We start from the raw sequence: 27,825 nt of genomic DNA on the forward strand, positions 1-27,825 counted from the left end.
GGGCGCCGGGGGGGAGGGCGGCCGGAGCCCTGGGGGGAGGGCGGCGAGCCCCGGCTGGGGCTCGGCTATCCCCCCCGGCGGCCAGAGCGCAGGGCGGCGAGCCCTGCTGTGGCCCCGCTCTCCCCGGGGGCCGGAGCGCTGCGCCGCCCCCCTCCAGGTGCCGCCCCAAGCACCAGCTTGGGTGCCTGGTGCCTGGAGCCGGCCCTGCTTGGCATAGGTTAGAGCAAACAGCAGCCAAATATGTGACCCATTCTCAACTGCTCAGTCTTACTTAGATTCATTTTTCTAGCTACAAAATAGAAATATAAGCATTCAGAATTGCATGATCGATATAGCCAAGCTGATGCTATCACCTGCTTGTATAACATTTAACGGGTGTCAAATAGTCACTTCTCTGAGACATAGGGCAATTTGCATTCTATGTAACTTTCATTTGTAGTAACTGAAAGGTATTTTTCTAACAAGAATTCAGTGACTTCTGTACATCTTCCAGTTTGTTTTAGTGCCACCTTGCTCATTTAGATTATACAGCTTAGCTTTTCAAAATGCCAATAGTGATGGTGACAACTCTTAGATGCTGGCAAAAATTTTAATGTCACTAAGTATAAATATGCCTTTCAGGCACGCTATCAAAATAAGTTACTAGATAGTTTTTTAAAGACTAAAGCTTGCAGAAATATGGAATAAACCCAAAATGCAAGCATTAATATGCAGCAGTTCATTTAATTACAGTAGCTTTTCTTACCCTTTAGAACACCGGCACTTACAAGGCTGCTCAAACAGTTAAATGAATGGCTAGATTACATAAAATCTTCAGTTTAGAAAGGGTTGATGTACTAAACAGCTCATTAACAAATACTCATCATTAGAATTCCTTTGTGGCACAGTATTGAAAATATTTTGAGAACTTTACCGTCTAAAAATGCACATGTACAGTTTATACACATACTGGTTTGAGTTCACAACACCCAACTTTGTGTATTCTAATCAGATAGTTAGATACAAAGCTACATGATTTGCAATGATGATGACCCTTAATTGTAGAAATAGTTTCTTTTTAAATTTGATAAGACCTGCATCCATTATTACTGTATACTTGTATAAGAAGTGTTTTAAAAAGTATTAAAATTGCAGATGTAATTTAAACCAGAAGTAGTATGATTAGTGTACATAAATGTGTTGGCCATGAAATACACATTAATTTATTAATTCATTTAATAGTGAAGTGAATGCATTTGTTACCATATTCTATGATGATGTGGATTTTTTATTCCTACCAGAGTTGGTCTTCCTGTTCTAGGAATGTCTTTTTAAGCACACAGAAAGAGCCCTCTCAAACTGATATATATTTATTAACTTTGTTTTCAATTGCATGGCTTAAAAATAACCACTTTGAAATCCAATATACAATGCACGTGAATGACCTTTGCAGAATTTATAACCTCAATAATCAAAATACAGGTCTTCAATTCCAGAATTACATTTTGTTAAACTGTACACCATGGTCCACTAACAGGAAAAAAAAAAGGAAAGGCTTGCCAAAAGTATGGCCCATCCAATACACGCAAGAGAGAGATAGAGGGGTTAGAATATGTTTTTCATCTTTTTTGCTGCTCAAAGTTCATTAAGCCATTGGCTTGACAGCAAGATATTCTTGACATTCTTCAGTTGCTACTGTGCGAACAGAATGCTGAAGGCCATCACTATACAGCACACAGCTACATATGGACTCTTCCGTTCACCTGGTGGAAAGAATTAAAATGAATTACTGACCAGATGTCACCACATGAGCAGGCAGACATATCTAACTGGTTCTGGCTCAATATAATCTAATGTATGATATAATAATTACAATCCTGTTTAAATTAGTAAACTAGAAGATTATATTCAGTAGTTACTCTTGAAAGTATTGTAAAAATGTGAATGCGGCTATTTTAGGATGATGAAGGAAGGTGCAAGAGAGGGTGGAGAAGGGGAAAATTGTAAGTGAAAGATATAGAGGCAGATTTTCTGTTGCATCCAAGGTGCACTTGGCAAAACAGGGAGGAGAGAGGAGGGCATCAAGAAATTATGGTTCCCCGAATCTCTGCCTAGCTCTGTCTCAGCACAGTTTAGCTTAAACAGCTCCCCGGCTGCTCTATATCCATTGAGAACAGATGTAGCTCATCAGTGCTTGGCCATGCTCCCTCCCATTACACCCTCTACACCAGCGTTTCTCAACCTTTGGGTCGGGGCCCAAAAATTAGGTCGCCAAAACGTTTCAAAGGGCCCTGTGGCAGCTCCTATCCCACAGGGCTGGCTGGACTCACCTCCCTCCTCCAGGCACTGCAATCTCTGGTGTTCCAGCACCACTCAGGTTTGGCCCAGTCATCATGATGCCAGGAATCTGGGTAGGCCAAATTTGAGTGAGTGGCACTGCAACCCCGTGAGTCAGGTCACAACTCCACTCTCACAGATTTGGTCCGGTCAGGGCCAAAACTGAGCGCTGCGGCAACACTAGAGGCTGCAACGCCCACAGCAGAGAGCCAAGCCCAGCCAGCCCCATAGCACAAGTACTGCAGGAGCTGCCCCTGTGGGGTGAATGCCAGGCAGGACTCAACCCCTCTCCCCCCACCCCTTTCAGGATCTGACTGAAACCACCCCCAGGGTATGCTGTAACCAGAGCAAGGCAAGTGCAGCAAGGCAGCAACGCCAGGCGGTGTGGGACAGTGGGGTTTGGGGAGGGAGCACCACCTACACCCCCTGACTCACCTCAGCAGGCTGCTGAGTCTGTTTGGGTTGGGGGGCTGCAACCAAAAAATCTGGAGGAGCATGTGACCCCAGGTGCCTCCCCCTCCCATGCATCCCCTCTGGTAGGGGGCGCAAATATGCTTGCTTGCTCCAGGTGCCAAAATGCCTAGTTATGCCTCTGCCCCAGGGCCTCCACCTGCAGACTAATTACGGAGTTGCGACAGGCCATAAATATTTACAAATGGGTCGTGAGCCAAGGTTGGGAACTGTTCTACACCCAGCCTAGGAGTGGTGTAGGAGCCAGCTCTCAGAGGAAGTTTGCAGCTAACTTGATATACCCAGATTCTAGCTCCTTTGTACTGCTAGAGAGGCATAATATAGCCAGAAGGTGGACAGAATCTGGCCCATACATTTTTAGTTCAAAATGATAACCAGGATTAAAAATACAAAGAGTGACCAGAGATATCTATTGCAGAAACATTTCTTCCAACTATTGCTACTGTTCTAATTATGTCAAAGGTTTCTATAATCCTAAACTATTTGTTTGCACTACTTCAAATAAACAACAATCATAGCTCTATACAGGGCCGGCTCCAGGGTTTTGGCTGCCCCAAGCAGCCAAACAAACAAACAAAAGCCGCGATCGCGATTTGCGGTGGCAATTCGGCATCCGCTGAATTGCTGCCGAACAGCTGGACGTGCCACCCCTCTCCAGAGTGGCCGCCCCAAGCACCTGCTTGGTAAGCTGGTGCCTGGAGCCGGCCCTGGCTCTATATGAAGTTACATTCATTCAATGAACAGATTTCTTTGTGGTTTCATTGTCGTGTAGATCAAGGAGGACTTTTCTTGCCCCTCTGATCCAGAATTAAGTTATGGAATCTCCATCATTGGAGAGTTTTAAGAATTGGTTAGACAGACACCTGTCAGGAATGGTCTAGTTATTACTTAGTCCTGCCTTGAGTGCAGGGGACTGGACTAGATGGTCCCTTCCAGTCCTTCACTTCTTTGATTCTATGCCATTGGGGCCTCCCAAGGCGTGAGAAAGTTGAATATGAAAAAAGAGACTGGAACATGAACAGGCACAGGATCACTATATTGGAGTTGGGGCTGGGATGTCTGCCACTGTGTGGAACACACCCTGCCGCCGTGAGGGCTCATCTTCGCAGACATTAGCACCAGTTTAACTTAACGTGTGTGCACGTGGACATCCTTATTTCAGTTTAGCTTCAAACTCTTCCTAAAGGACTTAAGCTAAATCAAATCAGCCTGGTTCAGAACAGAGTAAGTGTCCACAGGCGCACACTTGCACTGGTTTAATATCACATTAAACTAAACCACTGCAAGTTGGAGTACAGATAAGCTCTGAATGAGACATTACAGCCTGTGAGAGGGAGCTGATCGGAGCATAGCACAAGTCCCAGGCTGCTGGAGTTAGAGGAGCGATGGAAGATGATGTGGGGGAGGGATAGCTCAGTGGTTTGAGCATTGGCCTACTAAACCCAGCGTTGTGAGCTCAATCCTTGAGGGGGCCACTTACGGATCTGGGGCAAAAATCAGTACTTGGTCCTGCTAGTGAAAGCAGGGGACTGGACTCTATGACCTTTCAAGGTCCCTTCCAGCTCTATGAGATAGGTATATCTCAATATATTATTATTATATACTTTAGCCACACCCCAACCTTTTATATGGTGGTTATATTTATATCCTCCAACAAAGTGAGCAGTGGTGCATTTGGTTTCTGCCCTTCCTCCACTCAGCATCACCCCATCTATCTCATTGACAGTTCTCTCTCTGCTGTCTGCTGAAAAAAAGTTCTCTCTTTTTTCACACTTCATGACCAGTGCATGGTCAAACTAGAGAACGAGGACTCTGGTAATACATTAACAAAACAAGAATGATCTTTGAGAGAAGATTGTCATTTTTAATCATTTTGGAGTGTAAAGGCACAGAGTTGACACTGTTTGTTGTTAATGGAGCCCAATTAAATTTCCCTTTGCTATTAAGAACATTCTTGAAAGTTCATCTCTCAACTAGAATTTTTTTTTTCCAAGCTGTAGTTTCCAGAAAAGTGTTTGTTAAAGAAAAAAAGCTGCCAGAGCTCTTGAATTGGTACAATATTTATGTTGAATCTACATACAAATACTTTCTTTCACATTACTCCTGGGGGAATTCTGCACCACTGTGCATGTGCAGAATTCATGTCCCCCACAGATTTCTTTGCTTTCCCTGCAGAAAAATGATTTTCTGACAGGGAAGCTGCAGGAGCAGTCACACACCACTCTCTAGCTGCGCAGGTACTTCGTTTCAGGAACCCGGAACAGCCAAAGGAGAGGTAAATAACCACAGGGCTGGGGACACCCCAGCCAGTGGCTCCTATGCTTAGCCGGAATCAGCTGCTAGTCCCGGGTGCACTGGAAGCAGAAGAGGATGGGACTTCCTCTTCCCCTGCAAGGAATGGCTGGCGCTGTGTCAGACCCACCCCCAGAAACCTCTCCCAGCTGCAGGAAGCTCAGCATCCTGCCCCGCTTCCTGCTCCCATCGCTCCTCAGCTGCGGGGGAGAGGTCACTGTAAGGGGAGCTGCCCCCCATCTGCCCAACTCCTGTGCATCTGGACCTCCCATACCCAGACACCCCCATCAAGCCTCACCCCATATACCCAGAACCACCCTAGCCCTCCATAACCAAACCCCACTGAAGCTCAACCTCTGCATCTGGAACTCCCTGCCTCCAGACCCCCACCGCTGCCCCCAGACCACCCCCCACTGAGCTCCCTGTACTCAAATCTCCACCCTGACAAACCCAACCCCCTGCACCACCCTGACCCCCACATCCAGACCCCCATGCCACAGACCCCCCAATTAGTTGCACCCAGACCCCCACCCCAACTCCCCCAGCACCCAGACCCCTCTGCTGAGCACCAACCACCTTCACCTAGAGGCTCCTGCAGAGTCCCATTGCCCTGCACCTGGAACCCCCCCCACAAGCCTCTGTGCATCCAGATCCCCCCACATCGAGCTGCCTGCAGCTAGAATGTCCCACACAGAATCCTCTCCCCCCACACCTGGATCCCTTCACACTTGGATCCTGCCTGGATGAGCCTGCCTGCCCCACACCTGGTAACCCTGGCACAGAAGGGCAGGGCCCCAGCATGTTTCTGGGCCAGGCCTACGCCTTGTGCTGTGTCAGGGTCAGGTGCAGCCTCACCACTGAGTTAGTGTCCCCAGGGTGGGGGGATGGGGAGGCTGCAGGGTGATGTCCCACCTTCGCGCAGCCAGTGAGTGGCCTATGCTCCCCACTGCCATGCTGGAGCCTCTGCATTTATTTATTGACAAATAAAACTTGCAGAATTTTAAAATATTGTGCACAGAATTTTTAATTTTTTGGCACAGAATGCCCTCAGGAGTATCACATGCAGGTCCTCCAATTTTGAGTAACATCTTGCCATTGCAAAAGAAAAATAAAATATTCAGTGACACCTCCAATAAGTAAGGGGGGGCTACCACAATGGCATTACAAGACTTCGTCATCATCTGGCACAATTTAACTGAACCTCAAATAACTGAGTGAATTAATGTCTGGACTTTCACATGTGTTTAAAATTCATTTTTGAGGAAGTACACCTTCTCCAAGTTAGAGTATTACAATTTTTATATGAGTTACTTTCCTGCTCTTAATTTTCTTGAAAGAGAGATCACCATGTGGCACGTTTAAACAGCTTTTAGCACAACTTCATAAATACGTAATCACTTGCCTGTTTTCAAGGCTTTTATATATATGAATATGAAAAGGTTGCTTAAACCTACTCTGCAAGTTAATTAAAAGATTAACTAGATTTGTTTAAGCCTACATTTTGGGGGAAGTATTTGTGCATATCTTCTAACATTTTATTTGATAATAATAGTACATAAACATCTCCAAAGCCATTTTCCTACACTGAGTATGTCATGACGTCATATTGGAGGAAGGAGGGGGGAGAAGAACAGCGGAAATGCCAAGATGCAACCTACCATGTCAGGAAATATAATCCAAAGGAAGGAAATCAAACCAAACCACACAGTGAACATGCTGAAATGTTTTAATAACCTATTTTTCCTCAGACAAAAGAAATATAAAATCTTGTATGAGACCAAAAAAACAATGTCTGAGCCCACACTGATACATACAGATAGATAGATGCACATCTGTGTCGTAACCCATCCTTTATCTTTCATGTGCTCTGGGAAGTGGTCCCACATCTTTAGTATGAAGGTGTGAAAACTTCTGATGGGTGATTGTGTTGATGAAGTGATCCCTATGCACAGCATCAGGAGTGTATGATAGGCTCTGCAGCTTTGGCACAAGAAAATAAATTCCTGGATAGAATCAGAGAACTTTTCTTGGCACTGAAGATGAAGCTGTGTGCATGGAGAAGATTCAGTGTCTGAGACATGGCCCTGTGTGCTGCTGACTGCAATGGAGCTCTGATCAGGATGTCATCTAGGAAAGGATACAGGTGAGTTCTGTGAAACCTAAGTCTGGCTATCATCACCACCAAACTCTTTGTAAATAAACCTGAGGGCTGTGTGGGGCCAAACAAGAATGTCCAGTACTGATAATGTTTCCTGCTCCAGGCAAGCCTCAGAAATCTGTGATTGCACAGTCTGATGGGGATATGTGTCTGCTAGATCTACTGAAATGAAGAAGTCCTCCTGAGACAGGGATGTCTCAGTAGAAGTCAAGGTCTCCATTCAAAATTTAATTTTCTTCATCTATTTATTGAGCCTTTTGAGGTTGAGAATACCTCCCAATATCCCTCATGCACTTCTGTACAATGAAGATGATGGAGTAGAACCTGGAGAAACTTTCTTCTGAGGGAACACTCGCTATCTCTCCCATATCTGGAAGATGAGATATTTTGTTCTGGATCAGACTGTGTTTTAGGGGTTGTTGGAAATAGGTGACTGGATAACGAATGAATGAGGGGATGACTCAGCTTGAAGGAATATCCCTGGCTCACTATTTCCCTAACTCACTTGCCTGTGGTCAATGAAAACCATTTCTCTAGGAAATGGGACATCCTGCCTTGCTTCAGCATTAGGCAGAAGCCTATGTGACCTTTGTCATAAAGTGGATTAGGGTCGCAGATCCTTCTGGACTTTCCCTTTGGCTCTCGATTCTACTGTTTTTCCTTGGGGAATCTGTTGACCCTTTTCTGGTACTTATGGAGGAAGAGGAGCGAAAAGAGAGCCTCTCTCTGAAGCACTGTCTATATTCTATTCTGAGGGTCCTTAGTGGGGAAGGGAGACACTGTTTGGATTTTGCTGCATTGTCAGCCAACACCTTATCCAGCTTTTCGCCAAAAAGGAGGAAGCCTGTAAACCTGGCCAACCACCAGACTTACTTAGAATGAGTATCTACCTTCCAGGGACACAGCCATTGGTGATACCTGGCTACTGAAGTGAAAGCCATGTCTTGGTCTAAGAACCTCACTGCACCTATTGAGGCATCAACTACAAATGCTGTTACTAAGGAGACTTTCTTTAAAGTGGAACCAAAGTCAGGATGATCTCTCTCATTAAGGGCTTTGAGATCTTCCAACCAGGAAATAGATGCTCCTGCAAAGCAGGTAATTGCCAGGGAGCCCCAACCACCTACACACACAGCCCCCGCTGAGCTCCAACCACTTTCACTTAGTCCCCCGTGCAGACTCCCATTGCCCCTGCACCTGGAACCTCCCTGTGCATCCAGATCCCCCACTGAGCTGCCCGCACCCAGTCTGCCCCACACAAAACCCTCTTACCCCCATTGGGATCCCCCTACACTAAGTCCCTCTGCACTTGGATCCTGCTGCCAGGCTGAGCCTCCCTGCTCACATCTGGTGTGCCTGGCACAAAAGGGGCAGGGCCCCAGGGCGTCTCTGTGGCAGGCCTGGCCCTTGTCCTGTGTCAGGGTCAGGTTCAGTCTCACTGCCAAGTCCCTGTCCCAGGGGGGCGGGGGAGGCTGCAGGGTATTCTCCCACCTCAGTGGCCTGTACTCCCCACTGCCATGGTGGAGCTTCCACATTTATTTATTGTAAATAAATAAATAAATTGCAGAATTTTAAAATATTATGCACAGATTTTGATGCAGAATTCCCTAAGGAATATGGGGCGCTGTACAGATGTGATGGTGGGACTATGAAGGGGGTGCTGGACAGTAGGGGGATCTGTGGGTGGGGGAGCTGGGCAGGGGGTATGGTGTGCAGGGTGCTGTGCAGTTGTGGTGGGAGGTCAGCGGGAGGGGTCTCTGGGTAGGGGGTGCTGGGCATAGCAGGTCCAGGGCATAGGGATCTGTGGGGGGGGTGTGGGGGGAGGGGGGGCTGGACAAAGCAGGTCCGGGGGCATAGGGAACTGTGGGGGAAGTCTCGGTGAGGGGGTGCTTGGCATGGGGGCAGTGTGGAAGGGGCACGCTGGCAGTGCAGGACTGGGTGGACCAGTGTGAGTCTAGCAGTTTTGGATTTGTAAACAGTGCCCTTGTGCTGGGCTGAGTGGAGCCACTCTCCCTGCACTGCGCCTCATTGCCCCCAAGCAGCCCCACGCTCTGCGGACCCCATCACATGCCCTATTTCCCCAATGGGGGCCCACAAATATGTTTGGCGCTGGGCCCACAAAAAGTTAATCTGGCCCTGCCACTGTCTGCTGCTGTGGAGGCAGAGAAACTGCAGCAAGTAGGAGCAAACTGGGTGTGGCCAGCCTGCGCGACACCAAACTGTGTATGGCCAGACTGTTCCACCTCCATGAGCTGCAGAGAGAGGAGAGCAATCCACAGGTTCAGAATTGTGGGAAACACTGGGCTGCAGAAAAATATTTCAACCAAATATTTTAATTATTCAGGTTTTGATTGCAAGTGTTCCACTGTGTTGAATTAGAAAAGAAAATTGTATGCAGTCTCCTACACTGAGTTTCCTGATGTCAGTGTCACAAATGACCTCTCATTTGGGCAAGATAGACAACACCAGCACTTTGTTTATAGTGAGAAATACTTCTTACCATTTAAATAACTAGACAAAGAAAAATGGAAACAATTAGTTTTCATTTAAACTTGAGGTGGCAACTAGCAAGAGCTACACAAATAAGTATATGTTGGCTATACATATATTGTACAATCTAAACTTTAGCATTTCATTTTTCTTTTAAATACTTTATTCACAGAAGAAAGGTATACCTGATTGTTCTTTACTTGTCACACCCACACAGAACTGCCACTGAGCTGTACCATTTCCCCAAAAGACATTTGAAATATAAAGTTAACCACAACTAGCATCATGGAAGGCTAAATTAATTATGACTTCAATTAAAGTGAAAATTTCCCTCTAGGTCACAGCTGACCAACCTCTTTATACTTGCCATTTGGCACCAATGGCTTTTCAAGAATAGCTGAAAAGGGTAGAGAAGCTAACCAAGGAGAATGGAAAGGTTATTTATGATGAAATAGAACTTTACTACATGAAAAATTCCAGGTCCCTTTATTATTATGAGAAATTACTGCCCAAAGTCAGACATTTACACTTAGAATTTCTAATGGGCAATAACTCTTAATAATATAGGTAATTTTTGCACATGTTTATAATAATAATAATAATAATAATAATAATAATATGTAATATAAGGAATTAACAAGGCCTAGTCCAAAGGATTTTGTAAATTTAACAATGTAGATATTAATAAGCACTCAGCAACAAGTCCACTTAGCACTACAGAAACCTGCAATCACAAAACCAGTCATGCAAAATCCTACAGGATCTCATACCATCCTGCATTTTTAAGCTGATATATGAGTATATATATTTTCATGTCTACGTACAGACATATAATCACTGAAATAATATTGTGTATTATGGAAAGAGTTTGAGCTAGCTATCAGAGCCAAGGAGAAAAAACACACTTACCAATCCTGGCACACTTCCAGAATATCCCCAATAATCTGTATAGATATATAAAAAGTTGTTAAAGTTCCACATTTAATATGATAATTTAAAAATAATTTAAATGACCTTCGATGCATGATTTACTATTCAAGTTTTTTCTCCATACTGAAACAGTGTATTAGAGCACTAACTTTTCACCTCTGAAGACTTGATCAAATTAAACATTTGAACTCATCCTTTTCTTGCCCTCCCAAAACACCAACACAAATGGCAGTCTCTGCCAACAAAGTGCCAGGGCAGAAATAGTGCTCTGCCAACCTGTTAGGGGAAACTTACACAGTATTTGCTCACATGCCCATCTCCTAATGGTTTTTTGATATCTAAATTTTTTCACTGTTTATATTCTTTACTCTGCATTCCTCTCAGTTTAGGCAATAAAAGTAGAGAAAGTATCTTTCTGAGGTGCATATGTAACAACGCACAACTTTTGTGTTGCAAACACAAGAGAAGAAAGTTTACATTTAAACAAATCTGTTTTCATTGAAAATTAATTGAAAATGGAAGCATTACTATTGGTGTTATGTTTTCCAAAAACTTATTTGAAAAATCTAGATATGGGGCCAAATTTTACCTTGACAGAGTTCCTTTAAGTTAAGCCTTTTTCAGGCTTTTCCTTCTTTACTAAACTGTGATTTAACAGTATGTCCAGATGCATGTTCAGAAGAGTGGCAGAGTATAGGTGACACACAATTTAAAAGCTTTGGCACCCCAAGAAAGATAGATATCACTTGAAACTGATGAGTTGAGAGGAAGAATGTACTGTACTCAGTTGAAATGACAGAGTTATTTGTTACTAAAGAGTTTGCAGATGAAAACAAATTGCTTCATTTTTAGAGGCTTAAAACTCCTCAAGTGGGTGATAAATGGAATTTTTTCCATCCCATCATCCCAAATGGTATCAGAAAGACCACTGTACAGGAAGGATATAGCACATGGGAGTACTCAAGATACTTCCAAGTAAGAAAAGGTTTTTAAAAGTTTGTTTTGCTGCATTAGCTAGGTACAGTTCAATACTATTTTGGCAAAGAGAAAATCTAGCAGCAAATATGAGGGGCCTCTTAAAGACTATGGGGGTATATTATATCACTTTGCTCTATCATCTCCCATCCATCAAAGATGAGATTGTATTTAAAGTAACAGTGACTCAACAGATCCAAATTTTCTTTCTTAGTACAGAAATGTAGCTAATAAATATTACTGCTGATCATTTCTCAAGAGCAGTGAACAGGAAATAGTAATACTTTGCTGGTCCTAATTTAGAGCAGGCATAATGAGGTACATACTTTTCTGTGGTAAGATGAAATATCACTAGAATTCATTTTATCCAGTATGTCTAGACATGCCCAACTAAGCATGGAATATTCTAGCACAAAGGTACAGGGGCTTTACAGTATATGAGTTCTTTGTAAATATCTAACTTTCAGGAAACTAAGTGTTGGCCTGGAAGCAATGAAATTTCATTTTCTGGTACAAAGTATTCAATATAACAAAAATAAAATGGCACTTCCAACATCTATGTAAATACAAACCTATAGATGAAACGCTTAAGTCATCCACTGTGACAGCACCCTTTGAAAACATTTCTGGTGCATAAAGACAGTTCTATTGTACTTGAGAGAGATTTGCTTCAAGAGTAAACATAGTAGCTCCAGATTAAAGGAAGTATTACATGCCAAAAACAGCACTAGAATTTTAATCAGTAAAATAAATGTTCTAACTTCTTACTGTGTACACCTCATTGACTATTATCTTATCCTCCACTAGCAGAAACTCAGATAAAAAATAAAATCTTTTCATAAATCTTCATGTCTTTCCTTCTTTATTAATGTCAAGAAAAATCCCTCATGACAATGGTAACGGTATGGTTTTCTTGTGTAAGGACAGATAAATGTTTTCATATTAGTTTTCCAAATGGAAAAGGCTGGTGTATCTTCTTATATAGACATTCAAGTACAAGTTAAAAGAAAACCCCAGTGTGATAAGAGCTATTCTACCCGCAACACAGAGTAAATCATTTTTAAGGATTTTACAAATACAATCCTCTTAGTAAAGAATTATTAAAAATTGGTCTGTTCTGAAAAGTACATGTAGAAACAGCAGGATAATATATAGTTATTGTTCTTAATGGCTTCCAGATCAAATTGGCTGTATTTTCAAGCAAAAAGATAGTATTTTAAATGACAGGCCTGCAAACTCAACATGGGATCTAAATATCAAACTCTATTCTTCCTGGCTCAAACATCATTGATAAATGGGTTGCATATGTGTGAATGAGGGCAGAATTTAGTCCAGCAATTGGTACCTCATTTACCATTCTGTTGAGAAGCAACCAGAACAGAATCCAGCTCAGTGTCCCACAACAGTTGGTCCAGCAATATTAACAGAAATAAGTAATAAATACTAATATAAATACTGATATGACTTGGAGTACACAGATGGAGAAAATTTGTTAAATAGGTTAGTGCCCTTTTCAAACTGTCATTTTCCAGAATAGAACCAGACTTTAAGACTCAAAGTGGATAATACCATGTTGGCAGTCTAATGAGGCAAAAGAGGACAACAATAGCAAAACCAATTAAAACAACGAGAATCCAATTGTATGTTTGGAAAGTAGAAAATTTCCAGAGTTGTTCTAAGCAACGTTCCCTCTAATTTATTCCATCCATGTGCGGAATGAATTTGTTATGTGCACCAATATTGAGATAACGTGCGGATGTGCGCCACCAGTAGAAACAAAAAACCTAGATATAATATATATATTTTTAAAAGTTACCATAGGGATAATTACTCCAGCCAGGTCAGGTTAGGCATTTTAGAACTCACTACTCAAAGAATTAAATTTTAGCATAAGAGAGAAATAAAATTATGAAATGCAGACCAGTCAAAAAACTAAAATAACAGCACTTTGCAAGAATAAAACTACAGAGAATATGTGTGTATTGCAGGAAGTACCAAGAAGTAACAGCAACACCACCACAAGTTTGTGTTGGAAGGTATGTGTGAGAGATAGAGAGTGTGTGTGTGTGTGTGTGTGTGTGTGTGTGAGAGAGAGAGAGAGAGAGACAGAGTGTGTGTGTATCTTAGACTGTGTGTGTGTGTGTATATATATGTATGTGAGACTGTGTGTGTGTGTGAGAGCGAGACACAGAGAGTATGTGTGTGAGTGTGAGACAGTATGTATGCACGTGCATGCAAGACAGACTGCATGCGCGTGTGTGTGAGAGACAGAGAGAGAAACGGTGTGTGTGTGTGTGTGTGTGTGTGTGTGTGTGTGTGAGTGAGTGTGTGTGCGCTAGCTGCTGGAGAAGTGCATGAAAGACCATGCACTGTCTCTTTAAGCACAGGCGCACTCACCAGTCTGAAGGCTCATTCAGATTGCAGTGGCTGCAAGCAGCTCTGTCTAACTCCCAAGCCCTGTCCCCCCACCCCTGCTCTGCGGAGATGGGGTACATGGGTGGGGGAGGGGGACACCCTGATGTCAGCACCCTTCCCCCCCAGCTCTGCACAGCAACAGGAGGGTCCCGGGAGCAGCTGGCCAAGGGCTCCAAGGCAGAGGGCAGGAGCAGCGTGGCAGCACAGCAGTGTGGGGAAGGGCACCTGAACACAAGTCACCGGATGTACGCGGCTCTACTAATCAAGTGCGTGGCATTTGACTGACTCTTGTACGGCCATGCAGGTGCGCAGCTTAGAGGCAACACTGGTTCTAAGGCAAGTTCCTTTAATATCTTTGAAAGATATTAAAACAGCATGATGAGAGACTACTCACTTCTATGGAGATAATGAGGCTCTGTTGGATAAAATATTTTGAAAATTCATTTTAATCTGAATTCCTAGTTAAATGTTTAACTATCTGTGGTACTATTTTCCTTCATACTTGTACCCTCAAAGACTTAATTTAATAGAACTATAACAAAAAAGGTTCCCCCTCTTTCTTTCCATCCCCACTTTAAAAACCACACAAACATAGTACATGCACATCTGTGAGAATAAATGGAAGTAGGAAAATTGGTAGATGACCAAATAAGTCTTTTTCTATAGCTAAGTTGTTAGAGTTTAAGTTAATAAGCACCTGTTCAGGCAGAAAGTTAAAAATCTACAGAATAGCTCTACAGGCAAGATTTGCTAGGGTTTGTTATATTTATAGGTGTGTAAAAAAAAAAAATCTCGACTATAAAATTCCATGGTCACTTGCAAATGCCATTTTATCCTCTTCATTTTATGAGATGCCCATTTATGACAGCAGCATTTTTAATTTTAAGATGAGAAAAATCTTCTGTAAGGATGAACAAACTACAACACTGTTGACTTACATTCTGAAGTATGTAAAGATGATGTAAAATGCCTAGTAACAAAATTTCAATCTATTTTAAACATCTTGTGTGAAAACACAAATGATATACACAGTTCATTACAAAGTGAGCAGACAATCTATATTTTTTTTAAAAGCAACTAGACTTATTAACATACCCAGTTTTATTTTTGTCCAGTAAGCTGGGAGCCAAGGATCTGATATAAGCACAGGTACATATGAGCAGCAAGATTACTGTCAGTAGGCTCTGAAAGTTGAAGATCGCAGACTAAAAAAGAAAGTTTAAAAAAAAATTACACTTTTGCATTACAAGCCATTTCAAAGTCTCCCACTGCCCCTTCTAAACACACACACCAGAGAGCAAGTAGACAATACTCATTTAAAAATGGGTGCTCTTCTAAACAAGGCTGGTTCACTGGGATTGTATCAGCCATATGCAATGTACAATGCCTAAGTGATCTCAAGATTTTTAGTTTCTAACTCAGCATTTATTCACACTCATTTGGTATGGAAGGTGGAAGGGTGTACCTTACTTCTTTGCTCCAACACCTGTTCCCAAGCGGATTCAGAGAAACCCCTAAATTGCATCCTCAGATTTAAAGAATATAGATACTGTCCTCTCTCAACCAAAAAGTAAATTAAACTGTGATTTGCATGAGTAGGTGATGAAAGAGGGAAAAAGACTGACAATTAAAGCAGCGATAGCCCCAGAATAAAAGGCACAAATTATGTGGAGAGGTGTCAAAAAAAGGGATTTGCCACGAAGAAAAACAGAACCATTCAGCCATTAAAATTTTCATATATTATTTTAGCAAGATCAGCAGTCTACATACAAAAGATCTTCTGCAGAATAGATACAATTAATTTACATTAATCCAATCATTTAAAAAAAAACTTAAATAAACCAAAAACATTACTCAGTTGTCTTTTAAAGCCGTATCAGAGTTAAACAGTTACCATTTTCAAATGATCTTTTTCTCTCAAACTCAAAGGTGGCGTTCATATAAATAACATTTCTCAAGGTATTAGTTGTATAGTAAATATTGCACAAATAAGGCACAGTATTTTAATTAAGATACTGGGATGTAAAAATCTAACACTTGGTCAGGATTTTAATTAACTGCCTAAAGGGCATAAGAACCTGGAATGATTCTTGAGAATCTGTTCTTGTTTCTGGGACATATTTATTTAAAAAACATTTACTATAGGTTAAAAAAATAAACAATGAAATATAAAATTACTAAGTTTATTAGTCTGACTTACATCGATAAAACACAGCAAATTCATCTTATGCACTTAATTTTTCAGTATGTTGTCTGGACATTGTGTTATCTATTCACAAACCAGAGACTGTGATTACCATTGCTGGCATGAGAAATATAGCATCCTTTATGAAACTGCAGATGCTATGGAAGAAAGCGAACCTTCACTTATGATTTTCTATATTTCCATAAGCAAGTACTTTATCTATACTGATGCTAATTTGCTCCAAGTGCCAAGCCACTATGTTTCAATTAATAAAACACTAGCAACCTCTGTGGTGCATTTTTCTTTGTAGTGGGCTCACAGGAAGTTACATTTTCTAAAAAGACATTTGTCAGCCTCTTGCTTGTGACTCATGGTGTCATAGATTCCAATTATTTAACTTCTTTTTACAATGTGCAAATGTTTCAGCTACCTGAGACTGTAGTTTTATGGCTTCTTACTTAATATTGCTCAGCTAGTATTTGGATTAACTCAACAGTATATGCTGTTACACTGAAGATAATTGTGGGAAGTATATTAGACAACTGCTTATTGCTAACTGCTTTATTTTCTCTATGCTCTAAGTTCTTACTTATTCTCAACTCCAGAAAGGACAAAACAAGTAGAGAATTAAGTTTTTCCCTCCTTCTGGGGTTTTAGGTTCCTGAAAGATTGCTGTCTGAATACCTGTTTTTTCCTCCTGTTGGACCCAGGAGGCTTCATTATAAAAGACTAGTTAATACTGTATCTGTACACCAGTTTCAATTATTTTGGCAATTTATTTCAAAATACCTGTTCGCAAGTATGTCTGTAACAGTACAGACAACAGAAATGTTTTTTGACAAATAGCTTCCTTACAAGGCATATTAATACAGAACTTTGAGTAATAATTCATTTCAACTACAATACAGAAATGTATTTCCTGCACCACTGGGAAGCAGTGCAAAGGCTTGAGGGAGTCAGGGGTAAAGGAGGAGTTGAGGGAGAGGGAAGTAACTGATGGGCGGAGCCTGGGAGTGAACCTGGAGGGTTGTTGGGTATGGGTTGGAGGAGTATGGAACAGGGGGTTTTTTTTGGCAGTGGAAGGATTGTTAGGGAGTTGGGGAGTCTCCTCATGCAGACCCTGGCTGACCCCAGCCTCTCCCATCCAGTCGGGCACATCTGCCCCGTCCCTATGTGTCCTTGCACCCTTTCCCCCATCCCCATGTTTTCCTGCACCCCCACACCCATTCAGCCCTTGGTTCAATCCTCCACTAGCTCCTGTGCCCCCAACCCAGTCTGTCCCCCCCACTAGCCCTTCTGAACCCGTCTATGGGACCCCCATCAGCCACATGTACCCCATTCTGTCCATCCCTCCCTCCTCATATCCCGTTCCTCCTCACCTGGTCCTGCAGGCAGGGCACTGTGAGGAAGGCAGCCTCTTCCCCTCCCTCTCCCTGGCTGGCTGTTCCAGCCCTGAACTGGCTGCCCTCTCTTCTGGTGCCACATCAGCCCCTGGTGGGCAAAAGTTGTAATTGCAGTGCTTCCCCAGCAGAATGTATTATCTGCAGGAGGGGGAGCAGGAGGGAAATCTGCAGGGGACATGAATTCTGTGTATGCGCAGAATTCCCCCAGGAGTATACAAAGACATACATGTTTTACTGCTGCTCAATTCTCATCTCCGCCAGGCTAAGGGAGAAAGAGATCAGGAATCAAACCCTTCTGAACTAAGTGGAATGAAAAAATGTTCATATTGTACAATTACAACGAGGAGTCTGGTGGCACCTTAAAGACTAACAGATTTATTTGGGCATAATCTCCTCGTTGTTTTTGTGGATTCAGACTAACACAGCTACCCATCTGATATTGTAAAATATTGACTTAGCTAGAGAGCAAGGCAGGGGTGTTTTATTGTTACAAATGAAATGATTCAAAAAGAAGTCAATAACCTTTTATGATAATTTATTGAGGTTTTAGGTATCATCAGTAGATACCTAAATAGGCATTTGACAGTATCTATAAAATTTGTACAAATGACAAGAGGAAAAACTGTACCGCAGACAAGGATGAAACATGAATTAGAAGTTCAGAATGAAAACTATGTGGAGAGAAACATTTAAAAAATGTAGAGTAGAAGAAATCTTGTCCGACGATTTTTTTTTAAATTAAATTCTGAAATTTTACATTTTTGCCATTCATCATTTCCCCCAACCATGATAAACATTTAGTCCTTGCTACAGACTGTATTATTATTAAAGCTACCACAAATGAACACTAAGGCTAATCCTGATCCTGCAAGAGTAGAAGGACCTGGATTCAGCAGAAAGCAAAAATCTGAAAGCCAAGCCACAGAGCTGTGAGATTACCTGTGATTCTCCACAGAATAGCTTTTTAGGTCAAGCTAGGTGCATCCTCAGGTACGTACTAATCATTCACATGTTTAGGGGAGAGATACCAGGACTGGGGTAGATTGGAAAGGGGCTATTCCAGCAGGGTGGCTCAGTTGATGCTCTACAGTTTGGAAGGAGGATTCCTTCCTGCAGCCCCTGCGGAATCCCTATGCATCAAGCCCAGGTATTCAGATTTGGTTCATTGCCCACAATTTATCCTAGTTTACATTTATATTGCTCATAACATTTTAATTGCCAATAATCAATGAAGAGGTGCAGTAGCTCATATTGAGGCCTCAGCTGTGGAACTTTTAAATTGTTCCCCATGTTAATAGCTTAAGGCACTAATATGATTAACTACTACAAAAATTCCATTTTAAAAAAGGCTTTGAGTTATAAATACATACGTGGCTTAAAATGACAAATACCTACATTTTTAAAACATTACTGTACAATTTAAAAGTCATAACTCTTCTTAAAAACTGGAAATGAAAATTCATCCCTGGACTGAGGTGAAGTTTCTGGTTTCAGCTCTGAAGGAATTTTTATGGCTAAGACAAAATAATAGAAAAGGGAATTTTAAATCCAAGTGCTGACACTGGTATAATTAAAAGCTACTATAACAAAACTCATTACTTGGGATTCCTTTTGCAAATAGCTTAACTATATATTTTTTATATTGCACTTATTATATATATTATTAAATCTAATTGGCGGAATTGGGGTCACGTGACCTAAAATACTGCCCTACCTTTAAAACTTCACATGCTAGTAACTGGCTTATATAGGGTCACATGAGCCTGTGTCCTATTATAAAGAAAGCTCAGAAGGGAAGAACTGGTGCTGTAACATTACTCCTAGGCCTGGACTACAATGCAGGATGGAGGGCACACTCTTAACTGATGGCGAGCCATGGATATAGTTGCATTGGTAGACAAGGAATTTGCTCTGATAGAGCTTATTCTGATTTTAAACAAGGAAAAGCTCAACTTGTGCACATTGTGGCTTTCCTGGTCTGTGCTTCGGTTTTGTACATCTGTGGCTGGTAAGCATTTACAGGAATCGGAGCAAATTCACAATACAGAGAGGGTCCCAGTATCTATATTCCCATGTTCTATGCTAAATTATTCCTCTCTCCTTCTGATTGTCTCTAAACATTTGTGGACTGTTATCACATCATCTAGGGCAATGAGGCTGTTAATGCTTTGGGTGAAATTTGCAAGAGCAAGGCTTTTTCCAGTGGCTGGACAACAGCTGTAGAATGCTTTCCTTGGAAATCAAAATGACCAAATATCCTAACCTTTTATGAGCCACATGCAAGACGGCTGTTTTTGGAGTAATTTTCCCAAAACAACAGCCTGAAAAATGGCCTAGCATTACTTCCCTGAACATATCAAATAATACAATAATAGTTAAGAAATCCATAGCATACCCCACAAGGAAAACATACAGAAAGAAAATCTTTAAAACTGATTGTCTGCTTTAGGCAAATCTGTTTGCACTCAGGTGCCACAGTACTGAGTGAGACATTAGAGATACCCAGATGAATATATACAATAGTTAAGATAAAATACATTGTAATTTAAATGTTCAAATATATTCATATCAGAGTCCTTATCTAAACACCATGGCAGCCAGCCCTGAGGACACTGGGGCACACCAAAGCCCCAAGACAGAACAAGGGATCCTGATGCACATAAGAGTCTCCACAACACTAGCTGCCTCAGCTAAACTAGAAAAAGCTCCCATTGTGTGGGAACGGCGGCCACTGGGAGCTGTGGGCGGCCGTGCAAATGTAAACAAACGGTCTGGTGGCCTGCCAGCGGATTACCCTGAAAGGCTGCAGGTTGCCCACCACTGCACTAAGGGAAGGTGTACATCAAGTTAGGGAAGATAGTGTTATCTTCTGGGTGCCCGATCTACTCTAATGTGCCAATTATCGTTACCTCTGGTGAAGCTGAACCAGTTGCCTCCCAGACCTCCCCAGATACCAAAACCTCCTAATTCCCAACTTTTACAGTGTAGTTGTGCGTTATCAATACCAAATTCTGTGGCATATAAAAAACTTAAAAGGTGGAGATATTAAATTCAGATTTTTGCACTAGCAAAATAAACAACACGGGGGTACTCTGTGGATGGAATTACTCAATTTCATATTTAATTTAATGAAAATCTAATTTTTATAAATTTTTTGGAAGTTGATGGAAAATTTCCACCAGAATGCTGCAGAATCAAAGGATCTTATTGCAGAATTTAGATTCAGACCAGCTTAACATGGAACACCTTAGGCCTCAACAATAACAGACATTCTTTTGCTGTAACTTGCTGCGAATGCTTCTCCCTTGTAAACAGCACCCTAATGGGTAAAGTAACAATATTATTTCAAGAAAACGTTCAATGTCCACTCTTTGGAAGTGGGGTGAAATCTGGCCCTACTGAAGTCAATGGGAGTTATGTAATTGATTTCAGTGAGGCCGGGCTTTTACCCTATGAGTTAAGGGGTCAGTCTCACAGTTAGGTCCTCTGTCAAAGACAGGCCACTGCAGTGCCACCAAGCAAATTTCCCCAAAAATTACTATGACTTGCCAAACTACCAACAATTTGGACAGTGTGATTTTTTGGGGGAGCAGAAATTAATAAATTTGAAAAGTTGTTAATGTTCTGAATACCCTTGCTTTTGGAATATTTTACTCCCAAAGATAATTTTCCAAATTCGTTAAAAAATATAATTCATCTTTAAGTGACCATTTCTTTTTGAATGCCTAATGGAAAGCATGCTACTGCAGAACAGAAAATAGTAATGGAGAAGGGATTAATATATTTCAAGTAGGGAAGTATTCAGAGAAAAGTCCTTTTCTAAGAAATTTGGGTCAATGGGTTAACATACAAGCTTTGTATTCTGGTTACTCATGTAAATTTTATGTGGTCACTTAGGGCAGGTCTACACTACGGGGCTAACTCAACCTAAGTTACGCAACTCCAGCTATGTGAATAACGTAGCTGGAGTCGACATACCTTAAGTCGACCTATTACGATGTCTACACCGCACTGGGTCAATGGGAGAAACTCTCCCCTCGACTTAGTTTATGCTTCTCATTCTGGTGGAGTACTGTAGTCGACGGGAGAGTGATTGGCAGTCGATTTAGCGGGTCTTCACTAGACCCCGGTGGATCGATGGCCGCAGCATCGATCCACGGTAAGTGGAAACAAGCCCTTAGTAAACCGTTGTCCACACTAAAGAACTAAACTATGCTAACACCTGTGTTCAAAAGAAGTTCAAGTTTGAAAAAAGTTTTTGAACACTGTGGCAGCTGGCACGCTTTGCTGCCACATTGTGAATAAGGATTTTCTTTTAAAGTGCACAGTACATTGCTCCTCTAACAAAGCTTGTAATTGTTTCACATGGGCATAAAAGTGGACAGGACTGCTGTGCATTGGCGGAGATGTAAATGGATGGCTGACCGTAATAAATGCCTTAGTTTTCAAAGAACCTAACCAAAATGGTGGGGCGGGGGACTTTTCTCCAAAAACTGGAGGAACAACATTTTATATAGATACAATAATAAATACATAGCATGGGAAACAACTGATATGCTTACAGGCCAAGTAAGAGCAATATCTCTTTTCCACACCCTGTTTTAAAGCGTAACTATATTATTTTAAATCTATAAGACAATCTATAAAACTTGCTTTTGTTTGTAAAATACTTCCGTTTGTACTAAAAATATAGTCTCCATGAGATTCTTAAGGTCACAAATCTGAAATATTATGCTTCACTTCAATTCTTACCATCACGTTTATTCACTCACGCATCAATACTGGATATACGGCTGTACAATCTCATAGTTCTTCTTTTAGTGCCAAGAGCTAGCAGTATGTATTACACTTGCAAACAGTAAAAAAAATAAAATTCAGTAAAGAAAACCTAATACCCCACTAAGTTTTGTTAAGCAACACTTTTATTTTTCCATGTCTACATTCATCAATCTAACATATTCTGCTGCCAGACATATTAGTAAAATTTAAAGATACCTTTGGTACTACTCTGCATGGATTATATAGCAAATACAATTTATTCTAATTTTTCCATGATTTTTTTCCTCATAAAATGTGAACTATTCCCATGACTTTTTTTTTTTTTTTTTTTTTTTGAGAAGCTGGAACCAAAGATGATGCTCTTAGTAATAATGGACTAATAGTACTGGTTGGAACCAGTCATTAGGACAGGTGCTGTTCAGTCAGTGCCACATAGCTCTTCCAATGCACATAAATCTTGATCTGCAACTCCTTTGCTGTGTCTGTCCTGGGAATCTCATAAAAAGAAACTGCCAATTGTGTTGCAATATGAGCAGAAAAGTTCTCCTTGGGAAAAGAGAGATATTACTCCATGATGAGTTATCTTGTCTTCCCTTTTTCTTGCAGCTCAGTAGGGCAATCCAGGTTATTGTTATTTCTTTGTATTAAGCTGTTTATAAAGGGAGATTCTTGGATCCAGGTCTCCTCAACAACAGAGGATGGTACACTTTTGATATTTTGAGCTATACAGGTATGCAAGTTATACTGCTTCAAGTTTCTTCTCTCTACTCAAAATGTGTTACAGAAACTTCACGGATATGTGGCAGAATTAATCTGCCCTGCAGTACAACTGATGTGAAAATAGATTTATGATATTCTTACCCTAATAAAGCATCCAAAATGGTTTGAGTGAAAGGTTGACTTGTGTTTAATGGTAGAAAGTACTACAAGTTCTCAGGATGACTCTGTATGAAATAGCTAAAATTCTTAAAAAGGTAGAGATTAAAATGGCATTTACTCCTGGGGGAATTCTGTGCCAATAAATTAAAAATTCTGCACAAAAAAATTAAAAATTCTGCATACAATATTTTAAAATTCTGCAAAATTCAGCATATTTTATTTGTCAAAATAATGCAATATAATCACGCTGGTTTAAATTATTTTGGTAATTTATTTAAACTACAATACAATGGATAGAGAATGGGAGTGGGGAGCATTGGAGGAAATCCCCAACCCCCTTCCCCCACATCTAATGTAGCTAGTATTGACCCTTTACTTCTAGTTATTAGTCAACAAATGTATGTAGCCATACACTCAGTGTTACCTCATACGCAACCAAAGAACAAGTGAGGGCTGGGGACTCAAACTCACAATTTATATTGGCTACTGACCATCTCCAGAAACATCAGTAGTACACAGTTCATGGAGCACATTTATATAGGAAATTTTTTCAGTCCAAAAATTTAGACCAGTTCTAAGCACCATAAGCATTTATAAGGCCACGATGCTCTTTACAATAGGCTCCTTTACACCACGCTGGAGCCTTAAAATTTTTACACCTATTTTATACTCCTGGGGGAATTCACTATAAGAACAATAGGAATAATTCACTAAGCAGGCAGGCTACTGAGGGGACAGAGTCTGCCCGGCGCCTACCTCCTCAGAAACACCCCAAAGCCCTGCCCTTCCACGCCGAATGTGTGGCAATAGCAAGTGAGAGGGACAGAGTGTCTCTTTCTCTCACATGCACGACTGACCAGCTCCCCCTCTACTCCACCCGGTGGTGATTTACGTCTCTACCGGCTGCTCGGGGTGCCCAAACCGACCTGTCTGCACTGCCGGGGAGGGGTGCATGACCGCTCTTGTCACTTCCCTTTGCTTCCCCATTAGAAGTCATTTTTCTGCAGGGAAGCAAAGAAATCTGCAGGGGCCATGAATTCTGCGCACGCGCAGTGATGCAAAATTCCCCCAGGAGTAGACATTTCTTGGTTATACTGGATATTTACCAGCATGCTGACATAGTTGAAAATCACTGTATTAACACTAGATATTTGATAAACTGGGCTTTCAAAGAAAAGGACTATAGTGAAAATATCTTGACAAATTTACAGTTGAGAACCAGGAATAGATCAGAGATTCACTCCATAACTCAACAGCAAAGTACTCAGGTCTTTTGGCTGTCTGCATTCCCCTGGAAGATAGCCATCTATAAGATTACATAATGCAGACCCAAACACAATTATTATATTCTGCAACTAATCAGGAATTTAATAATGGTATAATGTATAATTTCTATTAACATGATTCTAAACTTTTGTAGGTGTAAAGAGAACTTCACAGGTTTTCAGTTTACAACAGTTTTTTGTATCGATAATATATGGCTGCAATGTAGAAGCTGTCAGGGAGAAGCACTGGGAAGATTTGGTGGTTTGGATATTTAGCACCTAGGAGGCAGGTGAGACATCTGGCAATGGAATAGGATGCCCCTCTTCTTTCATGCCCCTGTTGTGAACAGGGTAGAAATTTGAAATTTTTTAGTGGGTTTGAACCCCAAGATTCCCACATCAGCAACTCAAGTCAGCAGCCAAGCTGCAGCCCCCCACATCTACGTTTATTACTGCAGCTAATAACGATGATCAAGCACATTAACTGACTGCTTCTACTAAAACGTTAAATAGTGAAATAGTTAATATTGGCATTTAAAAGGCAATAATTAGTAAGACTTCAAAGTCAATAGTCATACTGAGATGGATGGGAGCAGTTCACACTTCACAGAACTACTGTTTAAAGCTATCTGCAGTTTCAGGAAGACCATAATGAATTAAGTTTACATTCAAATCATATTTGGAATGTCTTTTCCCCCACAATCACAAAAGTTAGAAACTCAATTTTTGGCTTTTACTGACATCCTAGTTTCGGGGCTGTAGAGTTTTGTGGCAAAATTTGGCAGAATTGTAGAATTTAAATGGCCCTGACCACTCTGCTCTCCCCAGTTCGCACTAAGGGTATGTCTATACTGCATATTACTTACGGCAGTGGGTAATGTACGTGCACTTCTCACCCCTGTAGCATGGGCATAAATAGCAGTGTAGACCATGAGGCACGGCTTAGGTGAGTAAAGACATGCCTGAACCCTTAATGTATGTACCGTACATGGCTCTCTACACACACAAGCAGTAGGGAAAGGCTGCAGCTGTGGGGAAAAGCTCCAGCACCTCCCCACTATGGAAGTCTTTCACCGCAGCAATGAAAGACTCTGCTCATCACACTAACATTAAACATGGCCCATTTCTTCTAGCTCTACTGGATGATCTTCACAGATGAGCGACAGGCAATAGCATAGTTCTTCACAGTCATGCCACCAGAGGTAAGCACCACAGAAGGGCCAGCTTCCTGCTTAATAGTCCTAGACCTAGGATCTGCCATAATGGAGCCTGGTTTCCCTTCAGAGCCTAGGGCTCCCTGTGATTTGCAGTTCTCATCACCTGCCTGAACTGCCCCCATTCCCTTCCCTTTGTTGTGAAGCATGCGGAAATCAAATAAAGTAAGTCCCCCAGTTTTCTGTATGCTCCTTGAAATACATAGGCCAACTTTTTCAGAGCAGTATGTTTTACTGGTCAGAACAAGATTTTTCTAGGTAGTTGCTCTATACAGAACATGCCCTTACTTGGACTTCTACTACTTTTACAGAAAAATTAATCTCAGGGTAGACCTAGATCCCAGATTTTTCTTCAGTTTTGCACTTAAAGAGCCAAATTTAACTAATTAAATGACCCTTTGATCAATGTGGCTATCTTAGTTCATTTTTTAGGACAGGAGTTTTCAATTTTTTCCCTTCTATGATCTTACATCCTCAAATCCTTCAAAGTGCCATTGGAAAAGTCATAAAGATATGAAAGTTCTACAGCTCTCCCAGGCTTCTGGTGAGAAGGGAAAACTGCAGTTATGCTCATCCTCCATAGTGTCCGTATATTTTCAGAGACCATGCAACACACCAGGCAGATAACTGCTTTGTCTGACACTTTACTCACTCTGCCTACAAGACACAGCACATCAGAAAGATCTGCCAAGAAATGCTTACACAAGCAACTACTAGTGGCTCTTTTTTGGGGTCGTGATCCACAGGCTAGAAACCCTCGTTAGGTCTTTCACCCCCTTTTTTTGAAGCAGGATACAGGTTCTGTTGAACTATAAAGCAGGGCTGTGGACAGAAAGTGATACCTTATCACTGTCGAGAACTACAGCCTGACAAAACCAAACCAAGATGAGACTAGTCAACTTGTACTTCAATAACTCAGAAGGTATCATAAGCATGACAATTTATTTTAATGAATTACATTCTTACCTAACTCACATTAACATCAAACACTTAAAACCAAGGGAAGAAGTAATTACATCATTAATCTTACACCCTTCACAAGCATCTTATCCTTATCCAGCACAGAAATGCATATTTTATCAAACTGTAACAACCTTAACTCTGACCCCAAAATAAATACTATTCCTTGACCCCTATTCTCACAATGTAAACACAAAAAAATCCTTCCGAACCAGAAGCCATAATAATACTTATTGATTAGCCTCAGGTGCAAGTCCACATATATAATCATTCTTTTCTAACTACCCACATTATTTTAAAGAAACATCAGTCACCAGTGTGTTATCAAGAATCCAATTGCCAGCTGACAAATGGGAAATGTGAGTTAAGTATATTTAGCCCTTTAAAGAAATGAAGCCAAGACAGAAATGTCGAAGACGCCAGGCCAGGGGTCAGAGTAGAGGCTGTTGGGTGATAACCAAAGAAGCTGATATACATCACGTGCTAGTTAAGGGGGCCGGTGAGAGATTTCTCCCATCCTTTCCCTGCTCCTGCCTGGGTCGCTGAATGACGTCACAAGCACGCTCTTAGCTAATTTTTGAAACCAGGCGTTGGTGACCGAACCGGGACAGGCTAGCGGGCTGTCTGAGCCCGAAATGGAGCCAGCGGGGGGCTCCGCGCGCAGACCACGGTGGGGTGAGGAGCAGCCGCGCCGCCCCGGACACGAGACTGAGCCTCCAGCTCGGCTGCTGAAGTGGGAGGGGGGCCCTGGGCAGGCGCCGCAAGCCAAGCGCGTCACTCACAGAGACCGACCGGCCGGCCGCGAGCTCGTGGGGTCGGAGCCCCTCATAGCTTGGGGGAGAGGGACAGGCAGGGAAGGGGCTCAGCCGCGCGGCCGGCAAGACAGACAAGCACCCTCCGCCCTTACCATAGCTCTCCGCTTCCAGCCACATCACACTTCCGTGACCGAGGAGACGGAACCGGAAGGGACGGTGCTTAGCTTTCTCCTGGTTGGTCGGGGAAGTGCCGGTCCGTGACTGACAGGCGTCATCGGAGCCGCTGCGCGTCCTGATTGGAGGCGGCTCCCAGAGGGGGTGGGGCTGGGAGGTGCAAG

At 41.9% G+C, this 27,825-nt stretch overlaps 1 protein-coding gene across 2 annotated transcripts; it reads right to left on the reverse strand.

The window, feature by feature from the left end:
* Positions 1–1,333: 1,333 nt before the first annotated feature.
* TMEM167A (transmembrane protein 167A) lies at positions 1,334–27,718 on the reverse strand. 2 transcript variants are annotated; one of them, XM_024216560.1, is made up of 4 exons: positions 27,640–27,718; positions 15,143–15,252; positions 10,637–10,671; positions 1,334–1,742 (listed from the first exon to the last, which is right to left on the reverse strand). In XM_024216560.1, the coding sequence occupies exons 1-4, from the start codon at positions 27,640–27,642 to the stop codon at positions 1,672–1,674; spliced, it is 219 nt and encodes a 72-aa protein (XP_024072328.1). In that variant the 5' UTR covers positions 27,643–27,718; the 3' UTR covers positions 1,334–1,671. The 2 variants fall into 2 exon arrangements, with proteins under 2 accessions (XP_024072328.1, XP_024072407.1); XM_024216639.3 differs by lacking the exon at positions 27,640–27,718 and adding an exon at positions 22,388–22,594.
* Positions 27,719–27,825: the final 107 nt, after the last annotated feature.

This window comes from Terrapene carolina, unplaced genomic scaffold (assembly GCF_002925995.2).
Source record: "Terrapene carolina triunguis isolate 2854851 unplaced genomic scaffold, T_m_triunguis-2.0 Scaffold69, whole genome shotgun sequence".
NCBI classification, from domain to species: domain Eukaryota; kingdom Metazoa; phylum Chordata; order Testudines; family Emydidae; genus Terrapene; species Terrapene triunguis.